Below are 17,549 nucleotides of genomic sequence, written 5' to 3'. Positions count from 1 at the left end.
ATTACTATTTTTAATCTTGTGGACATCACAAAGGGTCATGATATTTGTCATCTTTAAGCTCTAGCCTATGAATCTTGGGAAGAAATGAACCATTGATAGTCCCAGAAATTTTTGCTCTATTTACCTGGGTTAATAGCACAGAACCATAGACCAAGATGTACCAAGTCATCTTCAACTATAAATGTGCTTTAAATTAATTGAGAAAATAACCGTTTTGTCTGTGATTTATATATTTGTCTTTCCGCTGGAACAAAAGGCATCCATTTTAATGGCACATAAACCCACAGGAATGTTTAAATATTTGCAAAATACTGTCTCAGTTGACTTTCCTGTATTCATTAGCAAGGGAAACAGCTGTTCTTTGTGGCAAACGGATTTGTTACAATGTTGTTAAACTGATACAATGCATTTTTTCCACAGTGGTAAATTCTGCAATATTGTTAGTCAATAATCAGGTGTTTCTAATATGCAAGTGTCTTCTTAATTATTGCCTATTGAAAATTTCAATTTTATCTGCATAAAATATGACCCACAAAAATGAAGACATTTTGCAGCTCTCAGAGTTTGTGAGTATACAGTAGAACATCACCAATGGTTTTAATATTTTTTGTTTTGTTTTGTTGCAGTCGAAATCAGCTTTCTTCTTTGCCAGCTTGCCTGTGTGGTCTTCCTCTAAAAGTCTTAATTGCAAGTAACAATAAGCTAGGTTCCCTTCCAGAAGAGATAGGTCAGCTAAAACAGTTAATGGAATTGGTATGTTACTGATCTTTTTTTCACTTTTTATTTTGACTTCTTTTGAATTTAAATAGAAACAGTAAAATTCACTTTTCACATATATTTGAACAACTGCTTTATACTATAATGTAGTTTGCAGAACTTAAGTTTTTAACTTCTCAAGTGTGTTGGATAGTAACACAATAGGAGTTTCCTTTATGTTCTTCAGGACTCTTTTAAACAACATCACTGCCCTTGGTTCATTCAAAACTCAGTTTCAAAGTTCCTCATCTTTACCAGCGTTTCTCACTGCCTGCCTTGGCTCCCTGTTTCACTGTATCAAATCCTTAAGTTCTGGCATCAGGCTCTGCAAGGTTGTACCCCCCTGTAGCACCCTCCCCTCCTGCTTCCTTTCTGTGTTTTTACTATCTGCTTACCACACTGCATTCCACTCGAGCTACTAGTCTTATCAGTCTATTTTCATTTTATTTCACTACATTTGTCATGCAACCTTCCTTTCCTGGAACACCCATCTAAACAGATCTACAAAATGATTGTACTCCTTGTTTTCAAAGCTGTCTACACAAGTATTGTTTCTACAAGAAGTAGATAATTTAGAATATATTGTCCAGTCAATGACAGTCTGAAAAAGCAAAACTTATTTGGTGCTATAGCATAAAATTAATGTAATTGCTCATGTTTGTGGAAAATATATTTGAGAATGCTTCCCTTTCTCTCCCTTTATCTTCCTCTGCTATATATTGTAGGCTGAGACTCTGAATTCTTTATGACATAAGTCTTCTCGTTATTTCTATTCATTTTGACCTTTTGAGATACAAATTGACAAACTGTATTTTGACATTGCTAATTTCTGCATAGTCAGACAATCAGATTTGATCTTCCTTCCAGCTCCTGTTATCTCCATTGACAGCATTTACTTTGCATTGCTTTTCTGTGCCTGAAAGTGCCTTATTATCATAGTCTTGTTTTTATAACAGTAGTTCCTCCAATAAATTACATTACAGAAATTAATAACATTGAGGCCCCAACCCTGCTATTGATTCTTCATAGGTAGTATGAAGTAGCAACTTTGAGGCTTTTTCCTTTTGATATTCCTGAGCAGAATCCTGTGATATCAGGCTTCTGTTCTATATTAGAATTGATGTGGCTGTTGATGAGGATGGTTGGGGTAGTTACTTTTTCCTTTGTGAGTTATGAGTGAGTTCAAGACTACCAAGTTTGTTTTCTTTGGTGAGCATTATTAATTTATCAAATATTTTAAATTTTTGTGCATGTGTGGTGGGTTTATTGAGATTTACACAGATGGTTCTGATTTAATTATTCCTAAAAATATGTTAGGTGATAGCACTGTTTTTGTTGTGCTTAAAATAGACACAATAGAAGGTGATGGTTCCAGTTTTATAAATAATTTAAGCTAAATTTAGTAAAAAGTTTAGTGAAAACTAAAAGCTTGACATCAATGTTGATTATACCCAGAGCAGATTTGGTTTGTTTGCTTCAAGCATATAATGTGTTTAAATTCTGGAATTCTGGATTTTCATATTGCTTTCCAGTTATAATATAGTTTGTGTTACTATTTGTCATGAAGAGCAAAACAAATCTTGCTCTAAAAGTATTTCATATGAGAGCTCTAGCTACATGTCACTTTGGTATCCTAGAAGATACATGAAAACTGAAAAAGGTCTGATGCTTGTTCTTTGTGATTTAGAAGGCATTGGGGGGAGCTGAATGAAAAACAAGTTTTTGTTAAATTGAGCATGAGCCTGTTCAGATGACCTGATTGAATGCCACCATGTGTGTTTGGTACATTTCTAGTGAAATGAGTTGCACTATTTAACTGGAAATGACATAACTGTGATGTATTGGGAGAAGCAAATAGTGGTAGGATTGAGAGTGGGGAATCTGTGTTGGCATGTAAACTGTAAAGCAGTTTAGATAATAAGGTGATCATTGTTCTAAAACGAGTAAAAGAAACAAACAAAAAACATGAAGTCATATTGCAGTTGTTGCACAAAAAGTTCAGCTGTGAGAGCAATGCCAGCCTGAATAGCAGGGGATTCAGCAGAAGCATCACTCAGCCCTCTGACAGGGAGTGTTGTTGTTTTGGTGTGTACACAGAGCTGGTGCTGGCCTGGGCCAGGGGATAGACCCTGAGATGCACCTGGCTCCGTGCAGTTCTTGTATCCATAGGACATTTCTGAGCTACCTCAGGTTCCCCAGCTGTTCCATAAGTGGCATGCAGTGAGATCTGTATCTATGTAGCAAAGGGTTCTTTTTCTCTACCTTTTTAATACAAAATTTACCCCTATAGTCACTGTAGAATGATGCAAATGTAATTTGCTACAAATTAGATCTTTCCAATAAACTCTGCATTTTCCCTTCTGTCCTCCAAAATGGGGTAGGTAATGGTTTTCCTTTTACAGGTATGTATTTTTATGAATTTCATACCTGTAGCATAGAATAGCTTTGATATTACATGCAGAAAACTTTCAGGTATTTTTATATTTAGGGTTCTGACAGCTAACTTATTTTAGTGCTTGTAGCATAAGTTTTTGTCCCTGCAGAATACATTGTAATTATTTGGTAAAAAATTTGGTGGGGAAGTTTACTTTTATTTGCTGCAAAAAAATCTTTGACTCAATCATGCCTCTACTGTCAGCCAGGAGAGTGCAAAATTAGTATGAAGATAGTCTGAAACTTACTTTCTGCCAAGGAAAAGTAATTATGCAGAGATGGCTCAGTAATTGTACTCAAAACTATCAAAACAAAAATTCCATTCTCCATCCTATCAGGCAGTATTGCACTTCTGCCTTCTTTAGATAACAGCCCTCCCTAGCTCTGGGATGCTCCTATCTCATGTTGGAAGCCTTCAAATTTCTCACTTAAGGATTTGTCTTTTACCTCACTCATCTAATCAGAGACAGCAGCCTGACCACGTGGGACTTGCTGCCTGCTGTTTTCTAAAAGGGTCCATGTGTTCACATACTGTCTAGCTTCTTTTTACTCTTCAATATGGCCGCTGTGTCACAAGCTCTGACTGAACCCAGGTGGTTTTTAGGAATAATGACTCAGTCAGGAGTCCTGAGTTTAAAGTTATGTAAGGAGGAAGTTTGCCTCAATTGGAATGGTTTGGATAAACTTCTGTGTGTGTATGAATAAATGTGTTAATGTGGAGTCAGAGTACCTTACTGTTTTTTCTGTTTATCTTGCTGGACATACATGCTGAATTGGATTGGTTTAAGGCCATTTAAACATTGCCATAAGCAAAGGGAAACGGTTGATGATTTTGCTTTCATGCCACAGAAATTAGTGTTAAATTTCCTTAATTTAATAAATGTAAAATAAAACCCTTACATTTCTGATTTTGACAAATTGCCTTGTCATGGCAGGACATGGTCTATCTGGTGAGAACAAAATAGAATTAATACCAGAAGTCTGACCTCAGCAAATACTAGTTCCCCATGGAACTTGAGTGTTTGCACTTCAGTTACCTGCAAATGCCGCTGAAGCCGAATTCCAAACTGCTGGTTGCACAATTCCTTAAAAAATTACTAGCTTGGAAACCATAGGTGTTTGACAGTATTGCTTCCATTACTGCCAAAGTAATGAGAAAGTTTAATGCTGTCTCTTCACAAACACACTCATGAAGTCTAATAATAGTCAAGAGCATAACTATGAGTAATTGTTGCAAGTCTTTGTTTTCCATGGCTATTCAAACAAAGTATTAAAAAATGTAAGTTGAACTACAGTGTTTAGTAGGCTAAAGGATACTGCTGTCTCTAGAGATCTGGTGAGTGCTGACATGCTGTCACAACAGATCAGTTCTTATCGAGGATGTTTTGAAAGGCTGTAAGTGGAAGTGGACTTTGTTTTTGTGGTTCCACGCTGCCAGCTTGCTTTTTCTTTTTTTGATGCTTCCTCTAGAATTCTGTCTCTTTCCCCGACTTGTTCTGGTATGTGTGCCTAAGTACACTTGGTCTAGAGTTTCTTTGCCACAAGGTGACTTTAAATTCTGTGCCCTAAAAATCAAGTATCTAATTATGAAGTAATTTAAAGATTGTAAATTAAAAATAGGACAGTAAAGCTTTAAAAATAAATTATCAGGGAACAGTGCAATTAACCAAACTTTGTGACGACTTGGGCAAAAATGCGCTCATTAGCTGGGATTTCTAATTTCCTTGTCTAAAAGCTACAGTAATTTCCTGACTGTGTTTTGAGAAGGGAAGGAAGTCTTGGCAGCAATAGGATTCTATTACAAGAAGAAACTTGTTGGATCCAGACAACAGCATTGCCAGATCATATTTTGGTTTTACTATAAGTTTTTTGTTAAGTAGATTTTAGGCTCAGAGATAGGGAGTTAATATAATGTTTTTGACTGGCATTAAAGCAAGCATCTTCAAAGACATGACTTGGAAATCTGGCTTCTCAAACTTTTGTAGTTGAAGAGCTCCCAGATAGTTTTAAATGCATTGAAACATTGAGAGAGTAGGAGTATTCAGTTGGCTTTTCAGGAAAATGGTGCATTACTCCATTTAGCTTTCATACTGAGAGCTACTATTTCCTTCTTTTAGTACTGAAATGACAGCATAATTGGGACATCTCTGAAATTTGCAGGTTGCCTGGGATGTGAGCAGAGATTTCAATGTCCATTTGGCAGCAAAAATGATAGCTAGTATTTAACAATTGTCTCATCACAGACTGACTTAATCCAAGAAGTTGATCTTTCATGCACGTTCATAGCAGTTTCTTGCTTGAAATAGTTAAGTAATGCCAAATAAGCTCTGTCCCTTTTATAGTCTACTACATGCCCTGATGATCAAATACATGCCTTTACTGAGAATCATTACAGAATGTTATTGCTGTATTACTATTATTATTACTACTACTATTATTTATTTTGCTTAAATATTCCATCAAGAAGAACAGAACCTTTTTAAAAACTCAGATTCACTAGTACTTTTACATTTCCTCCTAACATATATGGTTATATAATCACTATACTGAATTCTTTACATGAAGAAAAGAGCAAAAAACTGAGACTTGTTAAGTAAGTAGTTTTGAATATTTCTATAGAAATTAAATTACCTTTCAAAATTAACTTGTTCTCCAAATAACAGTTTGCTCTGGTTTTAACTCACGTGCAAATATTTTCCCATGTATTTTTTATTTTGTTGTGACTACAGGACATAGATTGTTGCATTTTTCTGGTTAATAAAATGTCACAATGATAATAGCATATTAGCTATGTTTGTATTATGGAACATGTAGGAGCTGAAAGTTCATTATTATTTGTTATTACTGTTTTACTGTAGGATGTCAGCTGTAATGAAATCACAGCTTTGCCACAGCAGATAGGCCAGCTGAAATCTTTAAAAGAACTGAATGTCAGAAGAAATTACCTCGAAGTTTTACCCCAAGGTAAAAGCAAATGAACAAAAAAAAGTCTTTACAGTAGCTCTTCTTATTATAATTTTGACAGTATTTTTAATCATACAAATAGAAATAATTGAAAAGTAGCTATTACCCTGTGCTCAAATTTATTGCATTTGGGTCTGCAGAACATAACATTCAATGGTATCTACTGAAGAACAGTGTGTGAGGTTTCTTCAATGTATCTTTATGATTCCAGGCAACTTTTAAGTTAAACAAGTGTCTGAATGCAGTATGGGAACTGTCAGCTGAGTTTCAGGGGAAAAAAAATTCGAAGTATTTGGTTTAGAATTTCTTGTCACTTGTATAACAACACTCTTTTATTTCCCAGTATAAAATGGAGTAAATGTTGATCTTAATTCCTCCCTGAGTTTATATTTTTCCTGAATGCAAAAGAAGTGTTATTCAAAAATACTTTATTATTTTATGCCAAAAATAAAAACAGATATAACACCTTCTCTCCTTTTTATTACTTTTAGAACTAGTACAGCTTCCCTTGGTAAAGTTTGACTTTTCCTGCAATAAAGTGCTTGTGATTCCAATTTGTTTTAGAAAGATGGTGCAGTTACAAGTATTACTGCTTGAGAATAATCCTTTGCAATCTCCACCAGCACAAGTAAGTAATAATTTAAGTTGTGCCTTAATATTGGATGGCTGCTAACACATTTTAGAGTGTAAAATGTCACCTTCTGCAATTGCAAGCTTCTGAATTTCAGCTGTTGATAGTTGTCGATATTTAAATAAGACATAGGATATATCTAAATAAGATACAAAAAGTATCCTCTGTTCCCAGTATGAATTTGCACAGCCCTTAAAACAACACACATCTAGAAGATGTCCATTCTGATAGCTGTTAATTTTTGTGATTTCTATCTGCATATGAAATTTAACATTGGAATATGCATGTAATTTTGGAAAAGACTTGTGATAAACTTCCTGGGTTATTTTTCTTTCTGGTAAAATGAATACAGTTCTAGAAGGTTCTACAGTGATTTGCTAACTTTAACTTAAAAAATATGCCTAAATAGTCTAAAACACAATCCATGTGAAATTTATTTCACTTTAAAGTGTAAGTTCATAAATTTTGATGCACAAAGAAATAAAACTCCTCTTTGGAACTGTAGGCCACTCTGAGTAATAAAAGTAAATTAATGCATTCTGTGTTTACTGCTTAAGGACAATTTTGTTGTTAAATTACTGGACAGTAAATTCAAACTGCATTTCTGAAAGCCACAAGTGTTCTGGCTCAACAGTTGTTGAAATACTTAAGAATTTTTATTCCAATTATTATTGGAGAAATGCTTTTCATAATCGATAGGGATTATGCCTTTAAACTAAAAAATACAAAGCAAGAGGTGTGCACTTAAAGAAAATCCTAAAATGAAGGTGAATTGCATCGTAAGTATGCTTGGACACTATTACAAACAATGTGCCCAAGAATATAAAGAGCACACTAGCTAATTAAATGTCATGATACATTAATTCTGAAAATAATTAATCTATTTATAGTAAGTAATAGGCCATACCATATATTTTAATGTCCTTTTTTTGAGTTAGAAGCTCATTTGGATTTTTTTTAAAGAAGAATACATTATTTTCTTGTTTTCTGTTTTAGTCTCTGAGGGTATTTATACTGGTACACACAAATAATTGAGTATATAATTGAAGTACTTAGTAATTTAAAAAAATCTATTTTCTTTTAAGTGAAATTTGTAATATTAGTTGAATTTCAGGGAGTGACACTTGGAATAAATTGCTTTTTAAATTCTAGTTATAAACCTAATTTTTTCCTTGTTCCACAGATTTGTACAAAGGGTAAGGTGCATATATTCAAATATCTGACTGTGCAAGCATGTCAGATTAAAACAGCAGACTCGCTGTATCTTAATGGCATTGAACCACAGCATTTGCCACAACCTGTGGAAGAGAGGTATGTATGAAGTCTTACGAACAATAAAATAGTATTTATCTTTGTGTTCCACAGTTTTGTTTCTTTAGATGCTATTCAGCGTACCTTTTTGCACAGAGATTTCATTTACTTTTATTCTAATGCAATCCCCGTAAGAGTTCAGAAAATTAAAAGTCAATTCTGATTAAAGTTAGCAGCACATTAGTTAAGAGTTTAAAAGTGAACCTTAGTTTAAATCTAACCTCTTTCTAGTGGACTCCTGGAATACATTGGAAATAATCAGATGGTAGTTACACCAGGTGTTGGCTTGATCTATCTACACATTAAATAAATTTTATTTTCATGTGTTGTTTTGTGATTTTTGTGATATATTTTATGATTTATATGTGTTTGTATGTTTGCACTTTTGTGACATTTTAATCTTTTTTAATTCATCCAAAGTCATCTGTCAAACAAAGTGAGCTGCATGAATGCTTTTTAAATGAAGTGTGCTGATTTGTTAGCAGAATGAGGCAAAATCTTCTGTTTCATATCAGACTTGTAGGAAATAGCATCTTGTGCCATGGTTTAAGGACAGGAACCAGACACAAAGCAGCTCCTTTCTATGAGAATCTCCATAGCTGGTTGGAAATCAGCTTTTAGCTGAGTCTTTCTCTGCTAACAAAGACAGAGTAATATAACCAATCAGAGAAAGTATGATACCTTTGAAGAGAAATACTCAATGAAAACAAAGTGTTGATATGAATAATAGTAGAGATGTTACTGCTAAAATCCTGAGAGAAAGAAACCCAAGAACTGTTACAGAATCTCCCTCTCAGTCATCTCAATAAGATTTGAATGAAATTGGTTTTGTCCATGTACCTTTGGAGATCCATGTGTGAATTTCTATCAGATAAGTGAGAAGAATCCAGGATGAGGAGTAGGTATTCCATTTGGGAAACACTTACTGGTTTTCTGTTTTGTTCTTTTAGTATACGAGAAAACTGACAGGATTGTCATGTCCTGTTTGATATTTGTTCATACTGGAGAATGTAGGTTAGGGTAAGGGGATGGTACGGAGTAGATTTCCAAAGGCAGTTTCTGCAAAACAATCTTCAGTGTTTACTGGCAAGAGGTAATTTAAGATTAGAGTTATTGAATCAGATGTCTTGTTCATGTGAAGACTGATAAAGCACTTTTCTTGGGGTGTCAATCTGAATTTAGTATCACAGCTTTCAGGATAGCAAATAAAGAGATATAAGATATATTTTTTAAAAACACTTTAGGTGATGAGAGTACTGCATCTAATAGTGCACTTCAAAATGAGTAGAGGTCATATTGGGTAATGAAACCAGAACAGTGAGCCTTTGCTGTTGTTACAGTAAGTTTCTCAGAAACCTAAATTCCAAAGTCTATTTTAAGGCACCAAAAGGAGGCTTCTGTGTTAATAATTATTTCAAGCCTGAGGGAGATATGAGTTCTGTTTTAATGGATCAGTGATTGCAGTTGTATCAGTTGAATCCACTTTGAGTTTTACCATTTTGGTTTCTTCTCCCATGGCTAAATTGCTTCAGTCCTGTGCTGCTTAGTTAGTAACTAAGCAGTTTTGCATAGTGTATGGACAAAAACAAGCTTAGCAGCAGATTATTTCTGTTGCTTCATTAATCCTTAGGCTAATTAGCCATTCAGTCTGATCTATTTTACCATCACCAGATCAAATGTTTGGTGTTTTACTGTACTAGGCTATTTCACCTTCTTCCATTAAGGATAGTTTGAAATTTGCTCAGAGTTAAGTGAAATTAGAACAGAATTTGAATGTAAATGCTATGATAGCTTTTTACTGAGTTTTAATTTTTTTTTTCCACATCTAGCATTGATGACATCTATCCAAGTAAAAAGGACTCAGATTCAGGTGTTGGTAGTGACAATGGTGATAAACGTTTGTCAGCAACAGAGGTAAGTTACCTGCCTTTTGTGTCAAACTCCTCTCCCAGCACTCGTATTTTGATTGTATTTTAAGTTTGGTAAGAATGTGAAAAGATTTTTAGACCTCTGCAACCATATCCTTGACATGAATTTTACACTAAGAAATGGTTAAAACAAAGATAAAAGGAGACTCTGGGGTTTTAAATTTTTTTAAATTTTTTTTTGTCTGTGCCCTATCTGGAGTGGGCATGAGATACTTGCTTCCAAATGGTTACAGACTTACCAATAGTGCAAATCCTCTACAGTTTTCTGACAGTTTACATAATCTAGAGAATGAGAAACAAACCAGAATTCATGTCTACTGTTTTCAACAAAGTAAACACGGTAACAGGTTACAAGCTGATGACTTCTCACATATTTTTCTCTTTGCCTGATTACTCTTTCCTGTTGGGAATTTATGGTGCCCAGTTTCAGTATATTGTGTGATGTGGTTATGAAACATTGTTGTAGTGTAGAAACTTGAGAAACTTTGCAGATTTTAATGTGTTTAAATATTCTGTCAGTTAGGCAAAGCTGAAAATAAACCTTCAGATCTTTTCCTGAACTTTGCTGTCTGTCTGAGCAAAGAGAAAGGGTAGCTTTGTGGGACTAGTGTTGTCCTAAGCTGTTAGAACTGATTCACAGAGGTTTTTTTCTGAGGCATTCTTTAGCTGAATAGGGCACCAAACCTGTGTGGAGTTGAACTGAATAGATAATGATAAATAAGTAAATAATTAGTAGTATAAATCAGTGATGATTGTCTTTCTGAAATATACAGTAATGGGATTTGTGGTCTGACTTAATGGGAAAGGCCTCACATTAAAAGGGTGACCTTCTTGCTACTTAAAATATTTTACACTGATTCTTTAGTGGTTTTCTCCTCCTTTGAGGAAAAGGGATTTTGTTTCTTTTGGAACAAATATATGAAGAATCAAGCTTAGATACTGAATTTATAGTTACTCAAAAGCAAATTGAACATGAATCCACTTACTCACTGATTGGTCTTTTAAATACAATAGTACTTTAAAAAACCCCATGTGAATTTCCAAGTATTTTGGCAAGTTTCATGGTAGGTGGAAATGAAGTAGAATTGTTATGAATTCTAGCCAAATCTCTAATGGTTTTCCTCTAGCTGTAAGAGTATTCACTCTGTTCAGAGGCATTTACAAACCATTTTGCCAGTCTTACTCTTCCTGAAGCTCAGTTGGCTTGTTAATGAAACTTTTATCCCAGAATTTCCTCTTTAGCTATAAATATCACCTTTAGAAAATAGATCATGCTACCTGTAACCAAAAGATAGCAATTAAAATACTGCAAAAAAATATTTTTAAGTCTACCAACAATGAACCAGTACATTTTTAATAGCACTAAACTTTTAAATATAAGAACAGTTTACTCATTCTATCACCACCTGAGAAATAGATGCTGAAATCAGTAATCCCAAATGCATTTGTTAGTAAATTTACCATGCACTTTCCTTCTGATGTGACCTTTAATACCACATGGGAATCGTGCAAAAAATACTAGCATGATGCAAATACAGGCTCACATGTGTTGTTAATTACAGTCAGAAAGTTACATACCAAACTTTGGATAAACATTAAATGATCAGTCATAATTATTAAAACATGATTCTGGAGGGTTTTTTACGAATATAAACTACTGTTCAGTGCTGAGGGTAGTGGTTATTGAGTTTCTATTCTTTTACAGAAAATACATTGTCACTTTTCATGTGTAACTTAATAACATAAATGAATCACTTGTTTGAACACTAATGTAGTTTTTAGGAAGCTTGCTAATTGACTTTGGATGAATACATAGAAGAGGGAATACTTGATGAAATGAACTGTTTTATAAATCTCTCTTGGACTTTGTAGGGTCCCTACAGCATCAGTTTCCCAGCTGTAGCCATTCTGGGCACTTCAAGTGGAAGGTATCTTGTAGTGTTGCTGTAAAATTGATCATTGCAACTTGAAGCCAAATTCTGCCTTAAGGCAGTCTACCATTTACCTCACCTTTTAGGAAAAATACAGCATTTTGATTATTTTTCTCCCTTCATTTGACCTTATTTTTCCTTTTGTTAAAATTCATTAGAATGAAATTAGAATGGCGTCTGTGCTTTATTATGTGTATGAATAATGCATTACTACCAGCAGGAATATATGTAAAGACTCTTTCAAAATGCATAATCTCAATTCTGTCTTAGAATAATGTTAGATATTTTTGATTCTGATTTGTCTATTGTCTTCTCTTGCTGTCTCAATAAAAAATAAAACTGTGGAAGAAGGAACTTGGATACAGTATTTCACCTGTGAAGGAGTGGTACTCTTGTATTATCCAAGGCTGCTTTAGATAGTTTTTCTTTCATTGTTTAGTGGCAGTTTCATAGTATAGTGGTGGAAAATAAGTTGCAGAATTCTGTAGGTCCTGAAAGGAACTGGTTTCCAAATTGAATGGTCAGTTCCTTTTTTTATGCCAACACTCCAAAATATTTTCCTCAAAGTGTGTGTTATGCTGGTAAGAAAAAATATTGTACTTGTTTTGGATCCAGAACTTCTAATCAAGTGTGTAGGAGCATTTCAGTGTACTGTTTTCAAAATTAACACACCATCAACATTGATCAAGAATAATGAAATTTAGTACTTAAATGTCATATGAGATACAGCCTGAAAGAGAAGGAATTTCGCTGTAACCTTGGTTGTCTGAATGAATTTATATCGTACCTATCTTATTTCTGTCTTTTTAAATTTGTTGGATTGTCATTGCTTCAGATCTAAAAGAGTTTTGTGCTTAGAATACTTGGAGTGTAATTTATTTTCTGTTGTAGTTTCATTTTAAAATATCACTAATTTTAAAATTTAAAATTTATTTTTAAAAAAGCTTTATGAAGTCCCCGAACATCCTTTTTTCCTCCTTAAGCTGAAGAGTACAGCCAGTGAATTCATAGAGTTAATAGCATGTAGTTTATTCATCAGAAAGAACATTCATCATTGTCCATGTTTATGTATTTTGGGTCCAATGTATTCTTGGAAAATAGGAATAACCACGTGTATCTTTGATTGAGGTTTTAAGAGCAAGGTGGATTTGCTCTATCCTTTATCACAAACTTTAGCTTCAGGAGTAAGAGAAAATACTTTCTACATAGATTATGAACATCTAAAAGTAGCAGGAACAGCAAACTTCTACTAGAAGCTAGTGAGAATTAAATAACTGATTATATGTTTCATTACAGATCTTTTTTGTTACAGCAATCTGAACTGATAAAATGGGGAATATAATTTCCTTAAAAATGTATTTTTAAGGATATGGAGCAGAGTGCTGTTTGTATTATGTAGGTTATAATTACAGAATACATGTGTGGAAAATGTATGCACAGAGTAGCAAGTTACAGAAACACAGGGCATTTAAAGAATGAGAAATACTCATGGACTTTCTGGAAAATATATTTGCAAAGTTCTGAGACTCTTGTGGTGGTAAGTTCTCTGTCTCTGAGGAGCAAGAATAAAATCTTGGCCTCTTCTGCAAACTGTGGTTTTGCTCTAGCTCACCTCAGGAGAGGATGTGAGCAGGTTCCACTTGAGCAGGTCACTGCTGGCCCTGCAGAGAAACAGAGCCATAGTGACTTAGAGCAGAATTGTGTCTGTGCTTCCTTGTGCAGCTGCTATCTGTAAAATCATAGACAGGATAGGTTTGTTAGATACACGTCAGTGTTTTAGTGTACCAGCCAATAGAGCTGAAAAAATGGGTGAGCTTTTAAGTCAGAAAAAGCTAGTGTACTTGACAGTCTGTGCTTTTTTTTTTCCCAGCTGTGTCAGTTAACATAATTAAAGATGGTGCCTTCCTTGATGTTGATCTTGCTTGCTGTAGGCGTTCAGTTCAGAAGCTGCATGGTAAAGCAGGGAAGAACAGTCATGGAAGGAAAGGAAAAAAAGGGCTGTGATATAAGGCTCAGTGTTTCTGCAGATTTTGGTGGCTGCAAGGAGGCCCTTGTAGTTTTCAGCTGCCCAGGGAAGCACAGAGAGTAGCACAGTGCAGTGGTGTCAGTGCAAGGAGAGGACTAGTGCCGTGAGTAAGACAGGAAAAGAGGACATGTGAATTATTCTACTTGGCAAACCTCATGTGAGGATATATTCAGCATGACTATAACTTCTTACAGCAGGATGTGGTCATGTTAGATGCTCTAGTATCCTGTTCCATCTTAATTTGCAGCCCTTTGGTGAGCAATCTTGTTAACATGTACATTTTTATCATTCTTGGTTTGAGCTTGGACTAGTGTTTCTCTTGCTTTTTCCTAGCCATCTGATGAAGATACTATCAGCTTTAATGTTCCAATGTCGGACATTGTGGAAGAAGATCATATTATAAAGGATGATTCAGGTCACCATGCTAACTCAAGAAAAGGTTGGAATGTAAAAAACATGGAAGTTAAATACAGGGAAATTTTGTTGTTGATTCCATGCCTGCCTGCTTACCCAGAAGGCTTTGAGCATGCATATGCAGTTGTGTAAAAATAAAAAAACGTATGTTACTTAGAAAATCTTTACTATACTGAGTCTCTCTAGTAATTTTCAACAACAGTTCCAAAAAACTTGCTGCACCTTTTCTCAAGAATTAATAAGATCTGATTCTGACTGGGGGGGAAAAAGTTAAAGTTGGTTTGAGCCGTACTATCCTTCAGCGAATATCAGTGTTCAGTAATTTAGCAAAGTGCAATAATGGAGTCTATTTCTATAGCTGGACTTAGTGTATATATAAAGCTTTTTTAGTCAGTCAGCATCACCTCTGGAAACAAGTAAATTTATTTGTATTTTGTGAGAGATCTAATTTTATCCAATTTTTTTAAAGTAACTTACGTTTTTCTAAATTACACTACATACTGATAGATAAACATTTGTTCTCCCAGTTCTGCACATACTTATGATAAATGGCAGGATGAAGTCAGCAAGCTGCATAGGGAAACCACATGAATATGAGATGGAATACCCTCATTGTTACCCACTTTAATGAAGTTCCATGGAGAACTCATCAGAATTTGGTAAAATATGAAGAGCGTTAACAGGATTTTATCCTACAGTGTTTATTAGCAAACTGGAGAGGGTAAATCATAGCTTCATATCCTTGGAAATAGTATGCTTAGGGAAAAGATTGCGACAGGCTCTAACTAATTTTGCTGGGTGTTTGGTTTGTTACAGCGTGGTAACTCTGAAATTGCATTCAATTGCAAGTAATTGCAAGTCACTGCCTAAGACATCTGAATTTCTTAAAACACTGCACAGCTGTCCAGCTGTGTTGTTGTATTACTACTGGCAAGACAGACTTGGTGTAGTTCAAAACTGGCTCCTTCATGCCTGCTTTGGTGCTTCTGATATACAACTGTATATGCCCAGGAAATGGATTTATTACAACTTAGAAATTGGCATCACTGGTTACAATGACAGGATCTTAACCTGTTAGAAATGTTTAATGTGAATTTAAACTTCATTTTTAAATCATTCTTCTAATTTCTTTTTTTCATTGCTGTTCCTAGTGGAATTCCATCAAGGATCTGCTCACACGTTTGTCAATGATAAGTCACGAGAAACAGGAAACCAGTTTGATGAACAGGATACTCTTACTACTGAATTTATGAGCTACATTAAGGCAAGTTTATCACAATGTTAAGTGTGGAAAATATTTCTGCTACTTTGGTAAGTGCAGAGTAAACAGGAACGATAAACAGCAGGTATTTTAATGAATAAGAGATGCAGATGATAGTAATTGTTCTAAAAATACAGAAAGCAAAAATAGGCAGGTAAGTTTAAAATTATTACAATTGATCTAGGACAATTTACCCAGAACTCTTTTTAGGATATGTGAGAGTTATCCTTTAACTATGTTTAAGGCTTTAAGGAAAATGGCAGGTTTTTTCTGTGCTATTTGCTTTATATTTTGAATTGAGTGATTTATTGTGTTGGTTTCATTGCTGAAATGAGAGATGACTTTGTTCTAGCTGTGGTGGCTAAAGTTTTGAAATAATGTTATGGTATTAAAATACATTTTCTCAATTTTTTAAGCATTATAGTAGCATTTGAGAGATCCTTAAAGACAAGTTATATCAAATCACCTTCTAGAATCAGTGCTGCATTTTTGTTGTCTTATGATACGTACCCTTGTTACAGGAAAACATCATGGTCTTTATTCCTGTAAGGTGAAGAAAGATGAAAAAGAATGGCTTTATTCATTCTACTAGGGATTGTCACTGGGAAATGAGCCATCATTGGAGAGTGTTAGAGAAGCTGGTACAGTCTTCAGTGTCACATACAGCAGAATTGGGCAGAATTTATTGGTACAGGATGATGCAACTGATGTGCCAAACACATGACACAAAGGAGGATGAGCCTCTGTTTTCTGCTGTTTTTTCTCTAGGAGTACAAATACATATTCATTCAGAGAGCTTCTGTCTTTACTGGCAGCTGAACTACTTCAGTGCTCCTGCCTGAGATGAAGGAGTTGCTAAATACCAAGTGGAAGCATAAAAAAGATTCAGGTTTTCAAATAAGTAGCGCTTCATGTTTATAGGTGTGGGAGATCTAATTTGGCTACATTGAACCCAAAATAACTGGCTGACTGATATGAATTCCAGGATGCAACTTTTGTTCCAATTTGTTCTCTTTAAAAAAGAAATTATTCATGGCTGTCAAAACTGTAAAATATGAATCCTGTTAATAATTATGCATGAAGTATGTAATTGCCACTGTTTGCATGTTTGGAATTTCCTTGCTTTGAAAACAAATCTGGCTGCAGTAGGAGAGCGAGGAGAAGGAGAGTTGGGATTGTGCTTAACTGAAGCATTGTTTGTATGTGCCAGAAAGTCACAAATGGAATCTGGGACATAGAACAAAGAATTGTTATGCTGCTCGACTTTCTTTTCACAGTTAAGAGAGAGTAAGGGCTGTTGACCTCAATAAAATCTTCTGAATAGAAGATCTTGTAATCAGTATCTTAGAAGGGGGTAGAGTAAGGAATAGAGCAGAAGTGTTGGATTGCTTCAACCAGCCAGCCTAAAATGCTACATAAATTAGGTCAGTACTGAGTCGGAAAGCAAATTTATCTGCCTACTTAATTGCAAAGTTCAGGTCTCATTATCACTTTTGTCTGCTTACAGAGCAGAGCAGCGGAGTGTGATGAATTACTGAGAATAGAAGAGGACACGCAATGGCAAGCAGACGAAATGTGAGTATTTTTTATGTATCTATTAATAATTAGCTATGTCTTTTAATTAGTTTGACCAGGACTGTTATGACTTTGCTGATTAATAATTCTGCAGATTTGGAGGCAAGGCAATAACAACCTTGCATTTTGTGTGTGCTCAGTATTTTACATTTTATTGCTAAATAGAGTGGATGTTATATTACAGCTAATTAATTTGTATTCCCCAATAACTTTTTATCTATGTAGAACGCAGTCTTTTTTAATTATGTACTTATTTTGTTTATTAAAGGCATTGCTGAAAAAAGATAATCAAAACTTGCAAGATCTAAATTTAATGTAC

At 34.7% G+C, this 17,549-nt stretch overlaps 1 protein-coding gene across 3 annotated transcripts in view; it reads left to right on the top strand.

Annotated features, from left to right (window-relative positions):
• The window catches only part of LRCH1 (leucine rich repeats and calponin homology domain containing 1), a 115,264-nt gene that overhangs the window by 55,456 nt on the left and 42,259 nt on the right, over positions 1-17,549 (top strand). For all 3 annotated transcript variants that reach the window (XR_009420508.1, XM_059493529.1, XM_059493528.1), the window contains exons 3-10: positions 627-753; positions 6,048-6,153; positions 6,645-6,781; positions 7,968-8,095; positions 9,925-10,009; positions 14,314-14,419; positions 15,546-15,658; positions 17,163-17,230. Coding sequence is in view for 2 of the 3 variants with exons in the window: in XM_059493529.1 (XP_059349512.1) it covers positions 627-753; positions 6,048-6,153; positions 6,645-6,781; positions 7,968-8,095; positions 9,925-10,009; positions 14,314-14,419; positions 15,546-15,658; positions 17,163-17,230 (870 nt within the window). In the remaining variant the exon portion in view is untranslated. The remainder of the gene's footprint in view (positions 1-626; positions 754-6,047; positions 6,154-6,644; positions 6,782-7,967; positions 8,096-9,924; positions 10,010-14,313; positions 14,420-15,545; positions 15,659-17,162; positions 17,231-17,549) is intronic.

This window comes from Ammospiza nelsoni, chromosome 2 (assembly GCF_027579445.1).
Source record: "Ammospiza nelsoni isolate bAmmNel1 chromosome 2, bAmmNel1.pri, whole genome shotgun sequence".
Taxonomy (NCBI): Eukaryota; Metazoa; Chordata; class Aves; order Passeriformes; family Passerellidae; genus Ammospiza; species Ammospiza nelsoni.
Note: the sequence above shows the minus strand (reverse complement) of the source record. Positions and strands in the feature narration are given on the sequence as shown.